General features: G+C 37.5%; 1 protein-coding gene across 9 annotated transcripts in view; it reads right to left on the reverse strand.

The window, feature by feature from the left end:
* Tle4 (TLE family member 4, transcriptional corepressor) overlaps positions 1–23,695 on the reverse strand; it is a 136,577-nt gene that overhangs the window by 50,038 nt on the left and 62,844 nt on the right. For 5 of the 9 annotated variants that reach the window (XR_010063613.1, XM_006231128.5, XM_039101907.2 and 2 more), the window contains 2 exons: positions 13,570–13,774; positions 12,276–12,292 (listed from right to left, as the gene is read on the reverse strand). Coding sequence is in view for 8 of the 9 variants with exons in the window: in XM_006231128.5 (XP_006231190.1) it covers positions 12,276–12,292; positions 13,570–13,774 (222 nt within the window). In the remaining variant the exon portion in view is untranslated. The remainder of the gene's footprint in view (positions 1–12,275; positions 12,293–13,569; positions 13,775–23,695) is intronic. The other 4 variants (XM_008760286.4, XM_039101922.2, XM_039101913.2 and 1 more) reach the window with 1 other exon arrangement.

A 23,695-nucleotide genomic window follows, 5' to 3' on the forward strand; every position in this document is an offset into this window, starting at 1 on the left:
GATGTCCAGATTTACTAGCAAAAAAATTATTCAACTCCACATGCCACCAGGAAGTAAGCTAATAATATCCCACTGAGAGTGCTGTCAGGCTAAATCCCTCTACTCCTGCATGCACTACCTGGATAAATCTCCCTCACTCTTCATTCCACCACCCACTCAGGGCAAGGCCCTAGGGACAGCTCCAGATTACCCTGCACACTCAGTGTCACAGGCCCAAGCCCAAGTGGCCCAATCAGTGCCAAGAAAAGAACAAACCAAGAAAGATTAATTCGCAGATGTTCATGCATTTCACATACACTGTGCCCCATGGTCCGTTGCTAGGGCAACAGGAGACCACCAGTGTGAGCTTTATTGGCTTTATGAAGTGCATCTCAGGGACTATAGTCCAAGAAATGCTGCATAATAATAGTGTGACTTCTCTGAAGCCTTGTTGTGTGTTTATCCATGGTCAACCTTATAAGTATTATAAAGAGCACCCCTCCCTATAACCTCCGGCACTATCCACCCTCCATGCCATAGATTTCTATCTTGAACCATGAAAGTACATCTGCTACAGCTCGATTTCAGGAAGAATGCCTTTAAACTGACCATCCAATCTCATGGCCGAAAACGTAAATAAGTAAAATACTATACCAGTTTCGAGATCACCATATTAGTGCAGCCCACCACACCAGCACTGACCACCAAAGCCAATACACATATAGCCCTTGTCCATACTCTGGGCTGCCTTTTGCCTACCTTCCTGCCTGGCTTCCTCCCTCTCTCTTTCTCCCTCAGTTCTGTCCCCTAAGCCCTCAAGCCTGCCAGGCAAGTATTCTCTATCACATAGCTCCAGCCCAGCCCAGCACAGCACAGCTTTTACTTTCTATCTTGAGACAGTCTCTCTAAGTTATTCAGACTGGCCTTCAATGGGGTGAACCTCCTACGTCTCCTCAGACAAGAGTCGGGTCTCCATTACCAGGCCCATCATGGTCCTTACTGTCTATACATCCAGGGAGACCATGCCTTTAAATATCAGCAATCTGCTTCAGCCAGATGGAATAACAGGACCAGTAAGCCTAATCAAACCCATCTCTTCAGTGTCATTAAGGGAGCTTCCTGCAATGATGTGTACTCTGTGTCTCCCCTGTTACAGTCACTGGGCACTTCAAATGTGACTAGTGCAACTACAAACTTGGGTTTTATATTCTTATTTTAACTAAGTTTTTAAAAAAAAGCTTCATGTGGCTATAATACTGGACAGTGGAGCTTCATAATTCAAATATTGCTTAATTCATAAAAATATAACTTCAAGTACATATATATAAGGTCAGTCTTTCTGTTTGCAGCTGGTGCTCACAGTGCTGGTTCCAAGCAGACTTGAGCACTGAGTCCATCCAATTAGCCTGGCTCTTTGTAAAGCAGGCCTAGGAAGAAAGCTGCACTTCCTCTTTCAGGATCCCCCGCCACCCCCCACCCCCAACCTCACCCCCAACCCCAGGCTGGGAGGTTAAAATCACAAATGTCACAACTCCCAGGGCAGTAGAACAGATCAAGTGTTAATCTAGAGGGAAGTAGTAGGTGAAGGGGAGAATATGGGCTGGCAGGGACAGGGAAGATCTCTAATGAAGAGGAAAAAAAATAAAGCCAGTGAATAGATCAATAGAAGCAACAGCTTACATTCAGATTCACAGGAGAAAAAACACAAGGAGACAATCATTTCCTGGGAAAAGCTCAAGCCTAATGAGAATTTACTCTGCTCCTTTATGTGACAACCAGCCCTTTTGTGGCACAGGCTTCCTGACTGACAGGAACCCAGGGCCCCTTAATAGGATTTCCATATTATTTCCAACACCTGCCCAGAAGTTATTTGTTTACATTGAAGGAGGCAAGATTCTCAAATCAGACATCTGCCTCTCGTTCAGGCATATCTTAGGAAACCATCTAGAAAGCAGCTTTGTTACCATGGTGACATTTTTATTTTTTTCCTTAGCTGGCTCAAAACATTAGCATTTCCAATTTTATTTTGTTTTTCAAAGGGGCAAATGTCACTCAAGACAACAGAAGTTTTTTAAAAAGCTAAACAGAATTTTCACAAATTTCAAGAATAATTAAGATTACCCTGAGGAGGCCTAAATACAAAGTGGTGTTATTAGACCGCCAGAGGCACTTTCTAAGGGTGACATCCAAAGCTTGTTTACTCTGCCCTCAACGGCTCTTTTCCCCCTCAAGTCTGGTCCATCAGGAGCTCAAAAAAAGTACCAAATTAAAGAAAAAAAAAATGAAGAATTCTTCAGGATGTGATGCAGTTATATAATGAGCCCACTTCCGTGTGAAAGGGTTCTTCACACTTACCCTATCCACATTCTGAAATCTCACTTACAAGAACACTTAAGGATTTTTATGTCCATCTCACTGCCTGTAGTTCAGTAAGGAGTGAGGTAAGGAACACAGAAGCTTTGGTGGGTGCACAGGGGATGGAATATTAAACAGTGTGTGGAAAGAAGAGGGACAGGCTGCTCTGTCTCACCAACCTCAGAGTGGTACTGACCACCAATGAAAAATAACATCAAACAGACACTGCTAAAGTCAGAAACACAAGAGAGTGACTTAAATGGATTTCTGGTACTATATCTTCTCAAATTCGGAAATAGGAAACACGTGTTAATTCTGATGAATGAACTGCCTAGCAAATTTAAATCAATGTAATGAAAGGTCCACAGCATTTGGAATATTAAGTGCTTGTAATGCTTAGTTAGACTTGCATTATCTGACTAAGCAGTATCAATCCTAAAATGATTGTATTTCTATGACAGCAGCAAGCTTATATAAACCAAAAACTTGTTGAGAAGTACTACTTAGCCCTCAGTAAACTTCCTATCACTTATTACTGAGTCTACTAATTCTCTTCTGCTTTGTCACAGACGATTGCATGGGAAAGGTTAGGTATGACAGAAATGCCCAAAGATACAGTGCCTATGATCCTTGTTACTGGTGTCCCCATATGCAGAGGGCTGTCTAAGCCGGAAGCTATCTGAATTATTTCACACCACACCACCGACCAAAATACAAAGGATGAAAAGTGGTGATTATTACAGAAGCTCCAAAGAGAGAGATAAACACTAAGTGTCCTTCTAGGTAATTTTTGTGTTTCCTCCACCCCAAAATAGATGAATATTTTTAATACAGAAAAAGTAGCAAATAATACTTGGGAAATATTCTTCTGAAAAAATTATGCAAAGTTTGAGAAACAAATGCTTTAAAATTCAAGCGCCAAGCATTAACACTTCAATCTTAGGCTCCCCTGAAATATTTTTAAATGTTAAATATAAATTGATTATATAACATTTTTCAAGACAAAAATGCATTCTAATTAAGAAAATTAGAGATAATAAGCATCAAGATGAAAATGTCTAGTAACTGTTGGTCTAAGGAGGCAAAGAATTAAACTACCTTTGCAAAATCAGCTAGGGAAGGCAGATCTGACAATCAGCCTACCCTGTTAATTAATATTTGTTCTGCTTCAGCAATCGGTGGAGGCAAGTGCAGCAAAACAAGCATGACTCCCCCGTCACATCATTAATCCACTCATGCTCACCACCTGAGGACCAGCTGTGCCCTACAGACATTCATTCATCTGTTCCACAAACAAACAATTACAACACATTTTCTGGAATTAGGGCACCTGTTACATTTCACACAGCTTACATGCCTGGAGGCAGGGATCAATTAATATTGCACAAATTAGTGCATCATAAACCAACAGAACAAAAGTTCCTGATGGGTCTTTGATAAGGCAACTGTTAACAATAAAATTTATAGTAAAAACATGCCTTTACAAGAATTAGAAAACAATAATGCTAAAACATTTCAAGTTACTATTTAATTTTAGAAAACTGAAGGCACTACATTAACCAACCCTTATAGCAACCCACCCCCAAAAGAATTACAATTACCAATGTGCACATTTGGTTAATGACATGGTCAATTTCACTGCTCAAAACAATTGTGCTTTATGTCCTATACTTTAATAAGATTTTCATTTACAAATTCATTTCTAGAATGGACCTGAACAAAACATAACAATTACACTCCAAATATACCTAGTTACAGATCTGAGATGGAGGGAGGTTAAATGACTTGACACACAGGTTACCTGGTACTAAACAGAGAGATACCTATTCAAGAACCTGGCTTTGGCTTCCTATAAACTAGTTTACATTCTAGATGTTTCCATGTGCTTCCTTGTGGTTTTAAATATAACAGGAAGACCCTTTTACTGATGACTGGAGAAGGACACAATGAATAAAGTGTATTATTTCCCTGAACATGTAGGGATGAACAAAAAAGGAATGTTACAAAAAGTAAGATCAGTTTACATTTGTACTTGATTTGCCAGCACATACACTAACAGTGGGGGAGATGCAATACTGATCATCAATAAATAGTGTTCCAATGACTCCTACAGATTGAATTGGTCCTCGGTTTTTACATTTGGATTCACAGTAGTTTTGTCTACTACTCTTATCTTTCCAAAGAAGAGACACAGATGTCTACTGAGCATTCTAAAACACCAATATGTATATCACTTGTTAATAGATCAGTGATGGGGACATCTATCATCATCTTAGTCTGCATAAAAAAGTAACAATTTCAGAATAATTTTTGTGATTGGCATGTTATTATTGGCAAGCATAAAAATCAAATATATAAACATGTCTTTATATAGTATTCACTGGTATAATTCCTGATAAATTATTGTTCTGACTCAATAAATAAATAAATAAATAAATAAATAAATAAATAAATAAATCGTGTTCCATTTGTGGTCTTTATATATAGACTACTGTATATTGGAAATATAAATCTACTTTCCAAATGAAGTATTGGTTAACTTAATTATATTTTAATATATGTTTACTGTATTCTATTTTAATAGGATTTTAAGAACACATTAGCTGGTACAACCACTCTGGAAATCAGACAGGTGGTTCCTCAGAAAATTGGACATAGTACTACCTAAGCACCCAACTACACCACTCCTGGGCATATACTAAAAGATGCTCCAACATATAACAAGAACACATGCTCCACTATGTTCACAAAAACCTTATTTATAATAGCCAGAAGCTGGAAAGAACCCAGATGTCCTTCAAAAGAGGAATGGTTACAGAAAATATAGGACATTTACATTTACTCAGCCATTAAAAAAAATGACTTCATTAATTTCTTAGGCAAATGATGGAATTAGAAAATATCCTGAGTGAGGTAACCAAATCACAAAATAGCACACATGGTATGTACTCACTGATAAATGGATATTAGCCCAAAAGTTTGAATACCCAAGATACAATTCACAGACACATGAAGCTCAAGAAGGACCACCAAAATTGTGGATGCTTCAGTCCTTCTTAGGAGGAGGAACAAAAATACTCACAGGAAGAAATATGGAGACAAAATATGGAGCAGAGACTGAAGGAAAGGCCATCCAGAGACTGCCACACATGGGGTTCCATCCCATATACAGCCACCAAACCCAAACAATATTGTGGATGCCATGAAGTACATGCTGACAGGAGCCTGATATAGTGGTCTCCTGAGAGGCCCTGCCAGATCCTTAAAAATAAGAGGCGGATGCTCGCAATCAACCAATGAACTGAGAACTGGGAGGAGTTAAAGGGCTGAAGAAGCTTAAGAAGTTTGCAACCCCATAAAAACTACAATATCAACCAAACAGACCCCCTCTCCCCGGAGCTCCCAGGGACTAAATTACCATCCCAAGAGTATACAGGGATGGACCTATGGCACCAGCTGCATATATAGCAGAGGATGGTCTTGTCGGGCATCAGTGGGAGGAAAGGCTTTTGGTCCTCTCAAGACTTGATGCCCTAGTGAGGGGAATGTCAGGGCAGGAAGGTGGGAGGTAGTGGGTGTGGGGGGAGCATCCCCACAAAAGCAGGGGGACAGGGGATGGGATAGCGGGTTTCTGGAGGAGAAACGAGGAGAAACTGGGAAAGGGGATAACATTTGAAATGTAACTAAAAAAATAACCAATAAAAGAAAAAAAACACATTAAATACATCTGTTCCCCCATAATACTACAAAGTTCTCTCCCACTAAATATTTAAGGTATTGAGAGAATCTAATCTGTGAGGCAATGAGAGAGAAGAGGGGGGAAAAAAATCAAAGTTTGGTTTGAGAAGGGCATTTTAAGTAAACCAGGTCCAGCAGAATTGATCAGCTGGTAAAGTTACCTATCACCAAGCTTAATGACCTCCTGAGTTCAAGTCCTGGGACCCACATAGTAGGACAGAAAAACAATCATCTGAAAACTGACCTCTGGTGTCATGGAACACATATGTGCATGCAAATACAACATAAATGTAGCTAGGTGTGGTGGTGAACACTGGTAGAACATGTTGAAGAGCAGGGGCAATCATGAATTCAAGACCAGCCTGGGCTATCCTTATGGGAATGGAGAGATAGCTCAACTGTTAAGATCACTGCTCTTGCAGAGGGTCTGAGTTTAGTTCCCAGCACCTATATCACATGTGGTCCAATTCCAGAGGACCCTAATGCCTTCTTCTGGCTGTTGTGGGAACCAGATGTACGAATGTAGGACACACACATAAATTCAGTCACATACACATTCACATGAAAATCAGCAATAAAAAAAATTATACCGTGTCATTAGAAAAAAATTAGAAGGGAAATCCTTTTAGATGAAGAAAGGCTTAAGAGTTATCACAAAAAGAATAATAAATTCTTATTTCAAGAAAATGAATTTTGTGAATACTTACAAGTTCAATTAATGACTATGTATTGTGCAGTCACAAAAACACAAATAGAACTCTATTTATTGATGAACAATATTGCATATCTAATAATAAACAAATTTGTTAATTATTTTTTAAGCAATGAAAGACGGTATGGTTATATTAAAAATGTCCAATGGAGTGGAGTGGGCTCAGTTAAGAGCACAGATCAGAGAGCTCTATTCCCTGCAGCCCTATCAGATGGTTCACAACCAAATGTAACTCTCGCTCAAGATGATCTGATGCCTCTTCAGGCCTACAAGTCTTCAATACATAAATACACGTAAGAATAAAGCAAAACTTTAAAAACATTATTATTTGGATGTGCACCTTCTCACCAAGAGCCAAATTCATGTTATCTACAATCTGCTTGGAGATACTTCAGTGAAAGAAGAAAAGTTCATAGAAACATGGCTAACCTACTGTTTTTATATAGAGGTTATGTAGACAGGCTTTCTCTGTACATTCTAGTATGTTTCTAATTTTTAACACAGAATATAAGACTAATTCACAAAGAGCTTTTCTTTGAGATGGCACTGGCAATATGACCTTGGGCAGGGCCTTCACAACACTAACTCTTTCCTAGGGTATGCAATAGGGTGAACATGGCACCTGCTTTTGCAAGTAGGAACTCAATGTGCAAGAAGGAGGTGTCTGTCTTCAAATACACCAAAGAAGTTAACTGGGGACAGAGTGGGTGTGGCTAAGGGCAACCATATGGTATTGTCTGTTTGGATAGCTTTCCTTCAGATTACTGTCTACTGAAGGAGAACAGGTCTTATGGCATGTCTACCACAGTCAGTCTTCTTTAGCTCTTTAGTTACTCTTTATAGTATTTTAGTAGTGCCTTCTATTCCTCCCTTTCAAATTTCACTTTCTATTCTTTTATGCCTTTAAGAAAAACAAAGGGGTTGGGGATTTAGCTCAGTGGTAGTAGAGTGCTTGCCTAGGAAGCGCAAGGCCCTGGGTTCAGTCCCCAGCTCGGGGTGTGTGTGTGTGTGTGTGTGTGTGTGTGTGTGTGTGTGTGTGTGTGTGTGTGTGTGTAAAAAGCTGGCGGTGATTGGTTCAGTCCCCAGCTCGGTGTGTGTGTGTGTGTGTGTGTGTGTGTGTGTGTGTAAAGAGCTGGCGGTGATTGTTCATGCCTTTAATCCCAGCACTAGGGAGGCAGAGGCAACCTGGTTGACAGAGCAAATTCTAGGACAGCCAAAGCAAAGAGAGGAAAACAAAGCAAAAACCATACACAAAAGAAAAGAAAACAATGTGTCTTTCTAAAATCTACAGTAATGCAAACTGCCCTACCATGCCTTCCAGAAAGCCTAATATCCATATAGTGATATGAAGAACAAAACTGCCCAAGGCATATATAGCTACCCCTTTCCTGGCCACTTCCTTCAGGTTCTTCTTCAGTGCTTTCTCTCACATAGGACATTTCAGAGAGGTAAACATGTTCAAAACACATGCCTTTTAAGCAGGCAGTCCTTTGAGACAGGAAAAATAGGTGTGCTTAGAAGCATATGCAGGCTACAGATCCTGGAACAGAACTTTGGCCATTAAATCTTAACGTGCAAAGTGAAGTGGCATATAGAAGTAATCACCCTGCTAATTCAGGCTCAAAAGCCACTCTCACCTGTAACACCCTGCTAAGGAGCCAAGAATACTCTCCTGGCCTGAACCATACATTTCAGTATGAACATAAAAACCCTTCTTCTAATTTTCCAGTGATAAACCTTTACTGCCAACACTGACTAACTGAGAAAGTAAACAGAAACATATGATGTTGTAGTCATCTGTGCAGAATAAGCAACTAACACACAGATGAAGCAGAATAAACAGGCATTGCCTTACACACAACGTGAAGAGATTACCATAAAATCATTTAAGCAAAACCAAAGAATTCTCATAGGATAAAAACATAATATATATACACACACACAAAAGCATTTTAGTGTGAAAAATAGTATGTAAATCTTTAAAATTAAGTGCAACATCTGTACTTATTACAGTGTAAAATATAAGCTCAATATTGATAGAATTTGTAAGATACAAGCAAATACTGCATTCGGCATGTGAAACGGATGTGGAGGTTAGAGATAATTGGACGATGTACAACTCACCGAGAATGACCATATTCTATGAAGGCATGAAGTATTTTAGGCAAGATATTTTGACAAAGTCACAAAAATAAAATCTTCACCACTTATAGGAAAAAATGTGTACTTCTGTTATATTTTACAGATTAAAAAATGGCAAATGCTTCAGTTCTGATACAGAAAAGTGCCATATTCAAGAGAAATCACAAGAGGACTATACTTACAAATAAAAGAATTTTAATAAAAATATGTTCGCTATGTTCTTGAAGAAATCATGGAGTTGGTCAACATTCCCTAGTGGTGGGTTCACCAATTTGTTTCAGTTGACCTTACCTTTGAGGCCCCGAGTATGTCCACAGTGGATGTAGAGACAGTAATGAGAGTAATTTCTCAGCCTTAGGTTTTCATGAAGTTGAGGCAGTTTGGTGGTGGCTGTTCTAAGTTATAAACCCCATTTCAGTCAGTTGAAAACTCGAGAGTGATGTAAGACCTGAATGGCTTGGAGCATTTGAACAAATGAACAAATACCTCAAGCAACTGGTTTCTTGCCATTTTCCAGCCTCACATGTTGGGCTTACTACTGGTCACAGTCAGCACACAGCCAAGACAAATAAGGAAGGTGGCAGGTGTGATGGCCCCTTATTTCAACACTACTACTGTACACAATGTTTTAGTTTCTCATCACCAAGTAAATTGACTCTAGGACTCCCTACAGTGCTTTCTCCTTTAGATCCGTATTTACATTCTCTATCAATGTCAAAAAACTTCAGATGGAAGTCTGCAAATAACAGGCTTTAGAATGAACTCAGCTACTGGAGCTGAAGAAGACTAGATCAATAAAGCCAACAGCATGTGATTTAGTGGGACAGAAACTTCAGAGAGGGGAAAGAAAAAGGAGGGAAAGGCCTAACAATTCAGTAAATGATTGCTCTGCTTTACTTGGTTTCTCAAGGAAAAACACCTTAATTACTTGGATCTTTACAGTGAGCCTAAGTGTCTGTTTTATAACCTGTTCTCAAATCTGCCCTGTTTAATAATCGGTAGCATCAAGAAAACATTTTTTAAGAGTGTTTCTCACAATTAAACCCACCCATAACTTTGTATAAATCAAAACTTTGCTACCATATCAAATGTTACAATGAAGCTGTATAACACTGCCCACAACCTTATTACATGCAACACTAATTACTACCAGCAGATTCCGATTTTTCTGCACATTACAGGCTTTTAGAGGAGCTATAAAATTTTCAGGCACCATTAATTTAAATTTGTATTGAAATTTCCTTTTGACAGATGGCCAAAAATTACTTATTATTTAGAGTACAAGAGCTGCCTGTTTGCAGATTAGAAGAGGAAAGGGAAAAATTTAGAGCCAGAAGGAAATTTATGTCACATTCATTACCTGTTAAATGTTAAGAAGAATTATTGTGTATGAATTATTTCATATTAGCCCAACTAGCAGACAACTGAATAACTGTTGCTACAAACCACCCCCAGTCACACATCAGCCAACAACCATAAACTGCCCTCTTAACCAGGAACTGCTTTAAAAGGGATAAGGATGCTCAATGGAACTGAGCAGCCACATGTGATGAGGAGCATCACAGAAACATGTAGGAAAAATGAGCCAACTATTCCATCTTGAAAACCTACTGGATAATCCCAGACCACACACAGCACACTTCAACCATGGACTTGTATCTGTCATCCATAATAAATCAGAGCAAAACATTAACTTTATTTCCTTAGTACTTTCTTCTGGCTATTCTGACATGTCCAGGCTCACTCTGATTATAGATGATTAAAAATAGATATCTTACTCTTTCTTGTGTGGGGTCATATGAACTGTAAATAGCATAAAGTATACAGTGGTGTATAAATATTTTCACAATCATCTGTGAGTGGGGCTGGAGAGGAGTCTTCTGTTTAGTCCACTAGCCTTCCTCAAGATATGTGTTCACCATAAGCCAGCAGGGAGTGTTTACATTACACCTCAGACAGGCTTCCCTAGCGTTCCTATCAGCCAGGCCTGACTACCTTATTTACTTATTACTTCTAGTGTACATGTGGAGGACGTGTAATTACACTCTAAGAAATTTTTTAATGTAGGTACTGATGTGAATAGTATACAACAAAATGTAGAATTGCAAATACATAATTAATATTTAATGTGTGTAGTTCTAATTGTTGGCAGTTGTTTAGGACTGCAAGTTCCCTTTTGAATTCAAACATTCTTGAAGGGTAAAATGGATATACTCAATATTGAATGTCTGTTATTTTACGGCTATGAAAATAATTTTAATTTTCAAAAGGTCAAAGAATAAAGTGATATTCATAGTCAAAGCAAAGAACTGTGTCTGTGAAAAAACTTTAGTTTTGTATATAGTTCACAAAAAACTGCAAAAGATCTAAATAACCCAGTGGCTCTCAATCCCTGGCAGTCAAATAACCCTTCACAGGGATCCCCTAAGACCACCCAAAACCACAGATGGTTATATTATGATTCATAACAGTAGCGTTATGGAGTAGCAGCAAAAAATAATTTTATGTTTGGGGGTCACCACAACATGAGGAACTGTTATTAAAGGCTGGCAGCACTAGAAAGGTTGAGAGCCACTAAACTAACCTATGAGCCACAACATTTAATTATTTAAAACTTAAAACAACAGCATCCACACTTTGGGCTAGTGACCCAGAACTAGGTTAATTCTCATGGGTAATACAATGGTATGTACTACACAATTATGCATGCACATGGCATATTTAACCTGACCTGACTCATAAGTGATTGAAACACATTCATAGTTTATTTTTTTCCTGCAAGACAGCCTGTGTAATTTGTTTGCATACTATGAAACACTGAAAAGGTGAAACAGATTAAAATCTCAAAGAATTACTTGCCACACTTCAAACCCAAATATTACAAACAGAAAATGCAACATCTCTGGGAAAAAGAAATATTCTTAAGGAAGGTTTCTGTCTCCTCCCCTTCAGGCTGAGCATGAACCTAGGGCCTTACACATACCAAGCACAAGCTCTCACCCTGAGCCTACACTACACATCCAGCCCAAACAGATATTTAATGCTTTGATTGTTGTATGATAAGTATATATTTCTTATAAATGAATACATTTACTTCACTGCAGTATCTTAAAGCAGTTATAATTTTTGCCTAATATGAGCAATCCAACTTATTAGTCAGCCATGCTGTACAAATTGATCCTCAGAATAATATGACCACTGTTCAAAGACTACTTGACTAAGCTGGCCACGATTTGGTAAATGCCGTCCATACTGGTCTCTAAAGCTCAAAGAATCCATTTTTAGACTTATTCCCATTATTCAGAATCCCTTTACACTAGCCTTGTGTCTGAATTTTTTTGAGTCCTACCTTGATGGAGTCTCTGTCTGTAGGCAGAACAGCAACAAGACAAGCAGACAGAGAGGCAAGAAAAAAAAGAAAAGTGCTAGTTAGTTTACATAAAATCAGTTATCAAACCTGACCCTGCTAAATAATAAATTGAACAGATGTCAACTTTACTGTAAAGTTAATTATTAATATTATTCTAACAACATTCACAAAGCACTGGCCCAACTTTGACACAATTTCAAATGAACCAAAGTTAGTCATTCTCATTTATGTATATCTTATTGACTTTTCCACTTATGACTTTATAATCATGAGTCAACTCTGTACCATGGCATTAACTCTAAAACTAATATTACAATATCCCTAGCACCATAGGAGATAAATTTATCTCTACATAATATGAACATTTTGCCCATGCTCTAAACTTTGGTAATGATACTGAAAGAGCAGTAGATAAGATGTTGTTATTACAAGCCATATCTTTCAAACCTTGTGCTGCATAAATTATCATAAAGGAATGGTAGAAGAATTTCTTTTTCATTCTTGTGGTTACCTATTAAAAATTATCAGCACGCACTGCACAAACACACAGGAACATTAAAAAGCCTCTGGTACCATCATCTTCATTTAGAAGAGAAAGGAGACCAATCATGAGAACACAGTGAACTTCCTCAGTAGTTATTATTAAAAGCAATCAGTTAATCTCATGTTTCTGAATAGCAATAAGTTAAAGAAGTATTTAGAACAACAGATTTAATTAGTTTGAATTGAATCATCTCAATTAATAAGACAACTGGAATTCTTACTATGCTCTATAGAGCCTTCTAATTTACTAATAATAACTGACTTGGTCAAATATAAAGAAGTCTTTATTAAATTAAGTTTTCCTCTCCAACAATCTGATCAAAACTGACTTTTAAGGCTACACGCAATTTCAAACAAGACTTCACTACTGATTTAAACTTTGGAAGCAAGGGATCAAAGGCAACCAACGATCTGAAAAACGGATATGTAGTCCACAGTAGAATCCTTAACAAAATGTGTAAGGTCCCTGGCTTCTATCACCAGAAGAGTCAGGGTAGAAGTGGAGGGCATAGGGTGGCAAAATCTGCAAGCAGCTCTTTAGGGCCTTTTAAGCAACACTAGAATCCCATGTGGCAAATGACTCCTTCTAATAATTAATCTGCATTTTGGTGGGAATCATTTTATTTAGACACTGGCAAAATAAAATTCAGAGAGTATAGAAAATGACAGCATCTGGAATCTATCCCTAGAAGATCGATAATGCCACACTGATCCCCAAATGCTCACTCACCTCTTTGGTGATCATTGTCATGGTGCTTTTTCTCATCCTTAATTGGGAGGTGAGACTGACCTCCTAGTGCACTGGAGAGGGCCAGCAGTCCTGCACTGCTGCCGATGGGTGGAATGGCTGGGGGCTGAAGCCCCGAAGGGTGTGGTGTCAGAGGCACAGGCAGACCATGTCCATGTGATAAATGCTGAGCTTGGAGTTGTTGCTGCTGTGAAAAATTAGACACAGATATTGAATTTGTCCCTTGTAAAGTCTGCAAGGAAAACAGTAGGTATAAATAGATAATGAAAACAGTCTTGTACACAAGACAGAGGTACCCTCGTCCTTAATCATTTCAAAGTTGGGAGAAGGGAAGGGGAAGAAGAAGAGATGTATACTGTTGTGTTACTTTTCTTCTAAAATCTAGGGATTTTGTTGCTGTTGTTTTAATATGGAAGGTAAATAACCTGGATTTTAAAAACAGTAAACCTTAAATGCCTTTTAAAAGCTGAATGTTCTTTAACAAAGCCTCTGTATTTTATTCTAGAACAAAAGGCAAAGGTCCAGCTATCATGTTTTTCTAATCAAAATGTATATGTGAATAACTGTTAAAGCAGTGATGTTGAACAAGAAAAGCTGAAAATCGAGAAAATTAGTGTTAAACAGTTGTCTCAGAACCACTGCACAGCATGCAGGGAGAGTTAATTTGAAAGAGAAAACCTGAATTAACAACCCAGAAAAGGAAGCTGGTTGCAGCCACAGTTTTTTAAGCCCTTTAAGTGTCCTCAGCGGCACTTGAGCAAATTACTAAAGAAAATCCAATGTAGCAAGGCTTGGGTTCTCCTGTAGGCTTGCTCAATAATGCTGAAATAATTGGGCACTCTGTGCACGTTTAGTGATGCTCGAATGAAAAGCTAGAGGCCTGCCCTTGTACTCTTCTCTAGCAGCTGACTTTGTGTTGTGACAGGTTTATCTGAGTGGGACCGTGATGCATGCACCAGTAACTACGCTGACAAGAGTTTAAAGTCATTTTTACCAGCACACTGGCAACACACAGAGAAAGCCCTTAAGAGGCTGGAATGGGAGTGCTTGACCTTAGCACAGACTGAATCAAGCCTGACTACAGCAGCTACTATGGGTAGGTTTGCTGCCACTGCTGAATGGGCAAGAGAAGACAAGGGAAGATGTTGAGTTAAATGCACCCTTCAACAGGAATCTCTTCAACTCAAATCCTGCTAACAAAATTCTATCAGAACAATTGCTGGATAAATCTAAGACTAGCATTTATAGTCACTAAATATTAATTACTGCTTTTTAATAAACCTGTTTTATGTTAAATTTATAATAGACAAAGAACTATTAACTTTTTCTTAGCAAGATCACTAGTTCTCAAAAAATGAAATTATTCTCTAAATAGAAACTTTAAATAGCTTTTCCAGTATTTCAAAGAAAAGGTGAATTTTATTCTCTTCCAATTCCTTGCTTCCTCCTGTCCTGTGTGCCTTCCGCATGTGACTAGAGTATATCACTAACCAGTCCTTCTCTCTGTCGACCTTCTGGCTCTCCTGTGTGCCTTCCGTGTGTGACTAGAGTATATCACTAACCAGTCCCCTTTCTCGTGTGCCTTCCGTGTGTGACTAGAGTATATTACTAACCAGTCCTCCTCTCTCGTGTGCCTTCTGTGTGTGACTAGAGTATATCACTAACCAGTCCTTCTCTCGTGTGCCTTCCGTGTGTGACTAGAGTATATCACTAACCAGTCCTTCTCTCTCGTGTGCCTTCCGTGTGTGACTAGAGTATATCACTAACCAGTCCTTCTCTCTCGTGTGCCTTCCGTGTGTGACTAGAGTATATCACTAACCAGTCCTTCTCTCTCGTGTGCCTTCCGTGTGTGACTAGAGTATATCACTAACCAGTCCTTCTCTCGTGTGCCTTCCGTGTGTGACTAGAGTATATCACTAACCAGTCCTTCTCTCTCGTGTGCCTTCTGCATGTGACTAGAGTATATCACTAACCAGTCCTTCTCTCTCGTGTGCCTTCCGTGTGTGACTAGAGTATATCACTAACCAGTCCTCCTCTCTCGTGTGCCTTCCGTGTGTGACTAGAGTATATCACTAACCAGTCCTTCTCTCGTGTGCCTTCCGTGTGTAACTAGAGTATATCACTAACCAGTCCTCCTTCTCTCGTGTGCCTTCTGCATGTGACTAGAGTATATCACTAACCAGTCCTCCTCTCTGCCGACCTTCTGGCTCACACACTTAGCACACAGCAGGTAAAACTGAACATCAAGAGCAAGTATATAGGGAATGGAAAATGGGGAGCAGATCAGACACTCCATCAACCTAACCTCACACTCCATGCACATAAAGCCTTTTCTAGCTGCCGGTTTTAGAAATTAAATGTCTCTTCCTTGGGGGCATGAACCTTGGGAGCAGCAACCCTTATTGGCTACTCAATAGAGTTGTCAACCTTAAAAACATACACATAAACAACAAAAATGGACTTGGCAATACAGAGATAGATATGTATATGTCTCATATATATTATATATAAGGCACATTATATATGTTTAATGTATAAATGTATAATATAAATATGCACATGCATATAAATGCATCTAGCTGATATACATCTCTCTATAGATAGATATAGATATTGTGCACCCATACACAACACATACATATCTGTGCAGATACATACATATATATGTAGATGTCACAATAATAATAGGCTATTAACTTGAAAGTAGAGGTTCTTGGGGGAAGGTAACTGGGAGAGGCTGGAAGGAAAGTATTAAAAAAATCATATAAGCATAGAAAGAAGGAAAGCATATAGAAAAAAATTAGAAGGTTCCTCATTGGAGTGGTCCATATCATTTCTACAATCCTTTAATCTATTTAATTGTGACCAAAAATATGCATGCAAAATTATATTTTCTAAATATGTAGAAAATTAAATACATAATGAATACAGAAATTTTAAGTAAATACATATTAAAAGTACTTTAAAATCTAGTTCAATTTATTGACAAAATTGTTCCAGTTTTCGTTTTCCTTCAAGTTCCATTAATATTGCTGTGTATAGTTTGGACCTACAGCCGCTTCTAACTCTAAGTTCAATTGTCAAGGAACTACAACCACCTGCCAATGCATTTCTTCTTTGACTGCAGGAGTCTCTATATGACATCAAACCTTCAGACACATTTGCACACTGCCTGATACTATGCTGAAGAATCATCCTAAATTATACATTCAGTGATTCCAATATATTGTTATTCTCTCTGCAGATAGTAAAGATTAAAAAACAAAACCAAAAAGTGCTTTAACTGCCTTATTTTTTCCATTCAACCAGGACATTTTCAAGGACAGAAAATACAGCCCAGTATGTCTTTCTGTACATGAGAACCACAGTAAGCTGGGGTCCCGTTTGGTTTACTCTCCCTCAGAATAGTTCATTCACACAGGGGCCTTATATCTCCTTCCTCTTTTATGTGTACCTTCAAAGAACAAGACTCACCCCAGTACAGTAGAGAACCAAAAGGGGTTTCCGGCCTTGATACTACTCTAATAAAATACCTCTGAAAAATATTCCATGGTTTTCAAAACAATAGCCACTCCCCAAATAAAAACAGTTCAGATTTCTTAGCACTCAAGATCTTCCATGAAGCTATTATCAGTTTTACTTTCCACTACTATACAATAGCCAGGGAACTTTGCCTGAAATACTAGGCAACTGAATTACTGCTCCAAACCTCCATATCTTATTAGTATTACTAGTCATCACCAACATGCACATGTACTCACTAAATCTGTCTCTGTATGTTTAAATTGTCCTCATCCTTCTATTCCAACCTTGTGAAAGGAATGCCTTACCCTGATTACACTCAATCACTGATTTTACATGCTCTAGCACTGCCTCTGAATTCTGATGGCACTTGAGGCCAAATCATATAAATAACACTTGATAACTCAAGAAAATAAAGAGATTTGTATAGGGATAGCTAGATAGAAAACATTTGCTATAAGTTGATGTATAAAGCTATTTCTTTTAAAAATCTCAAATTACTAGATATTTCTTATTCTTAGCATATATCAAATAAATTATCAACTAAGGTCAGCACCATCCTTTAAGCACATGAATTTGGGCTTTATTTTCTTCCAATGACACAAAGTTCAACATTAAAATACAATCAGAAGAAAGCTAGCTGACTCTTCTATATTTTTCATTTATGACAATTTAAACAACTACAATCTAAAATAAAGAAGATGCATAGTATCATGATGAAACAAAGGAGATTGGTACCTCTTCACATAAAAATTATGGGCTTATTTTTATTGTTACACTTTTAATTTTTAGTATAAATTTCAAATTTCTTAAAGAGAACTACCACCAAACTCTCCTTAAACCTATAAACTCAAGATAGTCATATGACTATATTCAAAGCTTTTATTGTTTCTAGTGAATACACGGAATTCCCATCTACTCTTTGCCTAGCTTCCACTAACATTTATATCATATATAATGTTTTACAAAAATTACCCAACTAGAAAAATTTACACCAGCACATCATTGTCACCAAGCTGCCAGTCATACTCAGAACCTGCTTACCCCACACCAATGTACATTTTCCAGTCCAGAATCAGACCATGACAGACTATGGAAGACATTTAAAAATGTGTTACTTTTTCACTTGTTTTTTTCTTTTTTTTTTTAAGCCCTTAAAAATTTTAGGAACAGTAACAATCGATTATAGTTCTACTGTTAAATGGACCCTGGCTTGAATAGGTTTATAGAACAAAACAAAGGGAAAAGGGCTACCATAGCCTCATGGCACAAGTCACTCATCCCTACAAAATGTCTAAGCAATAAAAATAAATTCATCATGGTATTCTCTACAATGGAATACCTTTCATTAAGTGTTTTCAAAATATAAAACGACATATTTTCACGGCAACATAACAGGCTCCTTTCTACTTTTAGTGGCCATTTTTCTAAGTTTGTTTCTAAGTTCTCACCCTAAGAACTGACCTGGAATTACAGTCAGCATTAGACACCATCTTCTTTAAATAACACCCATTAAGCCAACAACTTAACTCCAATACTTTCCATCATTTAAAAAAAGTTTTTAACAGATTAATTATCAAATGAAATTCAAGTGTTAAATGTTAAAAAGAATCTGTATTATGGCTTCTTCTCAACAAAGCAGAATGTGTGGGAAAGGAGTAGGCTTTCTGCAGCCACCCATGACAGTCTTGCCAAACCATGAGTCCACAGCCCTTTCACCTCTGCCTACCTGTGCTTACTGCAAAGCATTAAAGGTTTCCTACTCTATCCTCTCCTTTCAAAGATTAAAGGAAGGACAATGAGGACACAGTAATTCAAGATAAATTACTGCCCTGGAAAATAAAAATCAAGCTGAATAATAATAATAATTAATAATAGTAATAATAATAGTAAACTTTAAAAGAAATAACTCCACATCAAGGAAAAACAATCACAGAAAAAAGCATAAACTGTAAAACCAATTTAACAATAAATGTATTTTCCACCATAACAAAAACCATGAGACAAAAAAAAAAAAAAACACTTGGAAAAGTTCTTTTCACTAATTTTTTTTGTTAGGTCATACCTTTATATGTATGCCTTATTTCACTAAAATATACTAAAAACAAGACAAACCAGAGTTAGGGATGGGATTTAATGGGAAGCAGAGGGGGATAAAAGGGGTAAGTGGGTAGATTATGATTAAAGATTGGGGGGGTGGAATATAGAAGAATAAATGCCTCAACAATAAAGAATAAATTATGTGTTTCTCTGCTAACTGGCTATTCAAGAAAATAAACATTAAAATACAGCAAATTTTAAACAAGTAAATACTCCATCCAGATAATTTCATTTTGAAAAACAACCAGTAATTATGACTGAAAATACCTAGCAGCAAGGTGGCACTCAGCCTTGCTGTGTGCAATCAATTCTGTTAATTGCCATTTTGCTGGCTATTCCTTAACAAACAATTATTTTCTTATAATCTGAAGTTCGGAAAGGAGAGCGGAAATCAATTTTACAAGAAATATCTTTTGATGTGTTGTTTATTAGGAAAAAGGAATTTTTTCTTAAATCAAAGGTTTCCAACTAGTTGATCACCAGCACCAGACTAGTCAAAAAAAAAAAACCAAAACAACAAAACAAAAAACAAAAAACAAAAAAGCAGAAGCTGACAGAAGTAGAACAGCTCCTACACACCGTCCAGGCATTCTGCCCGTCACCAACTGTAAGCCAGGCAAGGTTTCCTTGCCCATTACTCCACCCTTCGTGTCTACTAAATTCTCAACAGCAAAGTTCTCAAACACCATGCATCTTCATTAGAAACAACAATATATAGTGCCTACATATTGGTCCCACCCCCTAGCTCCCTTTTATCTTGGTTTTTCAAAAGCAAGGGAAAGAGAATAAAGGGTGGGTGGGGGGAGGTTTGCTAGAGAGCAAGGAACCTATCCAGACAAATTGTATCAGAAAAACAACCAACTCACTGGCAATGAGGACACTGCTTCACAGCATCTTAAAAGACAGCTATAAAGGATTACAACATAGTGTTTATTGTTTGTTTAATTCTCACAACCTGAGAAAACAAGTGGAAGTACAGACACTTTGTGTCAATGACACAAAAGAAAGGCTCCTGGGTGTACTCAGAGGACAATGGCTACAAAGCACATGGGCATCCTACCAACCACTCAGAGCACAAACTGATCTGATCTGATGAAATGATCTGATCTAGCTAGAAGAAATTATACCAGGAAGGAAAGGCAGACTGAAACACACTTAAGGAGCCGGAAGAAAGCACCAAGCTATGAACTGGACAGAGGTAATGTAAGTGAATGGTAAAAAAAAAAAAACTGTTAAATACAGACTACATTGTTAACCCATGTCCTAATTATGAGACCGGGCTGAGTCTGAGAAAGGTTATTCAAGAAGCATTACAACAAGAAACAGTCACCTGATATTTCCAAGCTTGTTTCTTATGTAAAAGTGGGAGAGTCATAACATCTACCTCTCAAAATAGCTGTGAATATTATACCTGTTATTGTTCCTGAAAAAGGGTATCTCCCCCCCCACACACACACAACACACACGGTGTATCAATTATTTTCTATTGCTATGATAAGGCCACCACAGGAGGGAAGTTCTTTTTCATGAAATATTAACTTAAAACGAAAATTACTTTCTCATCCTGAATCAATTTAAAACACATAATAAAATTATGGGGTACAAAGTTGTTAAACAGGTCATTCAGTGTCAAGAATCACTCCATAGATTACTTCTCCATGATGTGATACTTAGAAATATATAACATCACTTTGGTAGTATTTCTACTTAAAAACAAAATAAAAACTTTAACCTGATTTAATCCTTGAAAAAATTACAAACAAACAAAACTGGAATATGGAAGACTCCACAAGACAAGTCTAGAATCTTTGAAATGTAAACAAAATATACAGCAAAGTGGTTTGGGGTCTATTTCAAAGACAAGAATAGAGGGATGGAAAAAGCAGTGGTTATGTATGAACCCTGAATTGGAGAAAAACACAACAAACAAAAAAGTGTAACGAAAATGCTAAAAGACATTCTATAGACAATACACGATGATAAGCTCTCACATTGGCCAAAGGAATATGTATGTTAACTGCACTGTTCCAACACACCAGAAGTCACTTTTGTCCACTGACGATACATATTAAGTATTAATGGTGAACATTTCACTTTTGAGATGTTTAATACTTGAAAAGGAGGAAAGACTTCTTTTGGTTCTCCAAAACTTACTACAATGAAGTAGTTCACCAAAGCTTACTACAATGAACAATGGGGTTCTAGGACAGCATTTCATTCTAGCTATCGGTAGTAAAGACAGTCCGGTAAAGACATTCCGGTCGGACATCCTTATGTGTACATCAGAATGGAAGAGGGTCACCATTAGGGTATAAGGAACAGCTTATTTCTGTGAGATTTCTTAATTCCACCTGTGGCCAGGAGACCTTCCCTTTTAGTGTCTCTCTGTTTCAGCTTGAAATTTTAATATTCCTCACCAATCTCCTTGACCTGCTATTCTGACCCAACATGGTGCCTGTGTCCTTTCCCCAAACACTTAGGGGGTTGGGGGGATTTTATTAACCTTTCCTCTGGAAACTGTGCTGCACTTTTTTTTGTACCCTAATTGTTTTAGGCTTTACTGGGGAATCTAATTCTAAGCAAATTAATAATGAAGGTATTCAAAAAAGAAAAATCTAACATCTGAAACTGACTTTTCTATTTTGCGTTTTAGTTACTGAAGTCATCACATAAGGACTATGATGAGAAAGCTTTCTGTAGCTAAACATTTAAAAAAAACTTAAATATTTCATGTTCCCTGAATTTATCTGAGAATTTGAGAGGTAGAAGGAACTCTAGATGCTATCTCTAGGTAGGTTGCTTTTCAACAATTTGACAGTTTATATTTGTTTCACCTTTCTGTGTTGTGCATATATTACATATATTTATACATATAAAAAAGAAAACAAAACTGTAAAGTACTCATATCTGAAAGAGTAAGCACTTTTAATGCTGGTGTTCTTTTACTTTTGTTTGATTTTGGTTTGTTTTGAGATACGGGTCTCTCTGGTACATATGTATTGCTCTGGATTTTCTAGACCTCACTATGTAGACCAGGCTGCCTTGGACTCAAGAGATCAACCTGCCTCTGTCTCCCAAATGTTAGGGTTAAAGGTATGTGCTACCATCCTTGGCTACTAAGGGCTTTGTAACTAGTATGATCAGGATCATATTTGCTGTTATGTGCTATGAATGCTTTTCCTGCTTGCTGACTTGTCATCTCATTCTAAGGTGTCCTTTGAAGAAACAGTTGTTTGTTTTAACTGAGTAAAAAACAACTATTAACAATTTTCTCATAGTTTGAGCTTTCGTTGACTCAGTTAAGAAATTAAACAAAATATAATTTTTTGAAATTTTAAGATTCTCTCCTCTAGAATTGACTATTGCAGATAAGATATAAGAATCCAATATCCATGTTTTCCCTAAGAACAATCTGCTACCCCTAACAAGCTATTGGCATCTAGTAAGTTCTCTTACCTGCTTATACTTTTGATATAAAAGTTTATCTATGTCTGAGTACTTTAAAGATTTATTTTTATTTGGTGTGTGTTGGCTGCATGCATATACATATACCATGAGTAGATAGAGACCCAAAGAGGATAAAGGATCCCCTGGACTAGAATTACAGAAACTTGTGAGCCATGATGCAGGCACTGAGAACCAAATTTAGGTCCTCTAACAGAGCAACAAGTCCTCCTAACCATTGGCCCATCTCTACAGTACATCTGAGTACTTTAAATCTTAGAATGGAAGTTCTTAAATAGGCCACAAGACGCTACAAGTATGACAAAAGGGAGTCATAGTACTTATTATTATTGTCACCTTACAGAAAATGAGAAGAAAAGCTAGAAACGGGGAACAGGAGTTTGTAACATATAACCAACAGATGCTCGTGATCCTGATACCTGTTTAAAAAAACCAGAATTTTGGCTGAAAAAGAAACCTTTTAAAAAGTAGCCTAAAAGGGCTATTTTAGGATAAAACAAGAAGGTATTTAATTATTTGAAGAAGAGAATACTATGCAGAGACTACACTGAAAGCAACAAGAATGAACAGCATGAAAACAGCTAGAAAGAAGGAGTGGTGTTGGGATGAGGGCTGTGGCAGTAGTGAACCATGAAAGTGAGGAACTGAGACCTTTTTATGAAGACAATGGTTATGTGAGCTGGATTTTAAGCATAACTTAGGGAACACAGGATACCTTGTAAAACTGGACCTCACATAATCAGGCAGATCTAACCAATTATACAGAGAAGAAGAGAAAAGGAATAGAATTTTATCTGGCTTTGCAATTAGAAATATAACAATAAAGAATAAAAAGATTTAAACTCAAGAATAATTCTACCAGCCAAAGTAAACACTAATATTGTATGTGTATGCAGTATATTTTCAACACGTATAGGAATTTTTACATGAAAACATCAAGATGTCTTTTAGTTTCAGTCTGCAGTCTGTATCTCTCAGTACTGCTGCTTTGTTGGTAATAGCCAAGTATTCACTGAAGTGA

The sequence above is a fragment of the Rattus norvegicus genome, chromosome 1 (genome assembly GCF_036323735.1).
Source record: "Rattus norvegicus strain BN/NHsdMcwi chromosome 1, GRCr8, whole genome shotgun sequence".
NCBI lineage: Eukaryota > Metazoa > Chordata > Mammalia > Rodentia > Muridae > Rattus > Rattus norvegicus.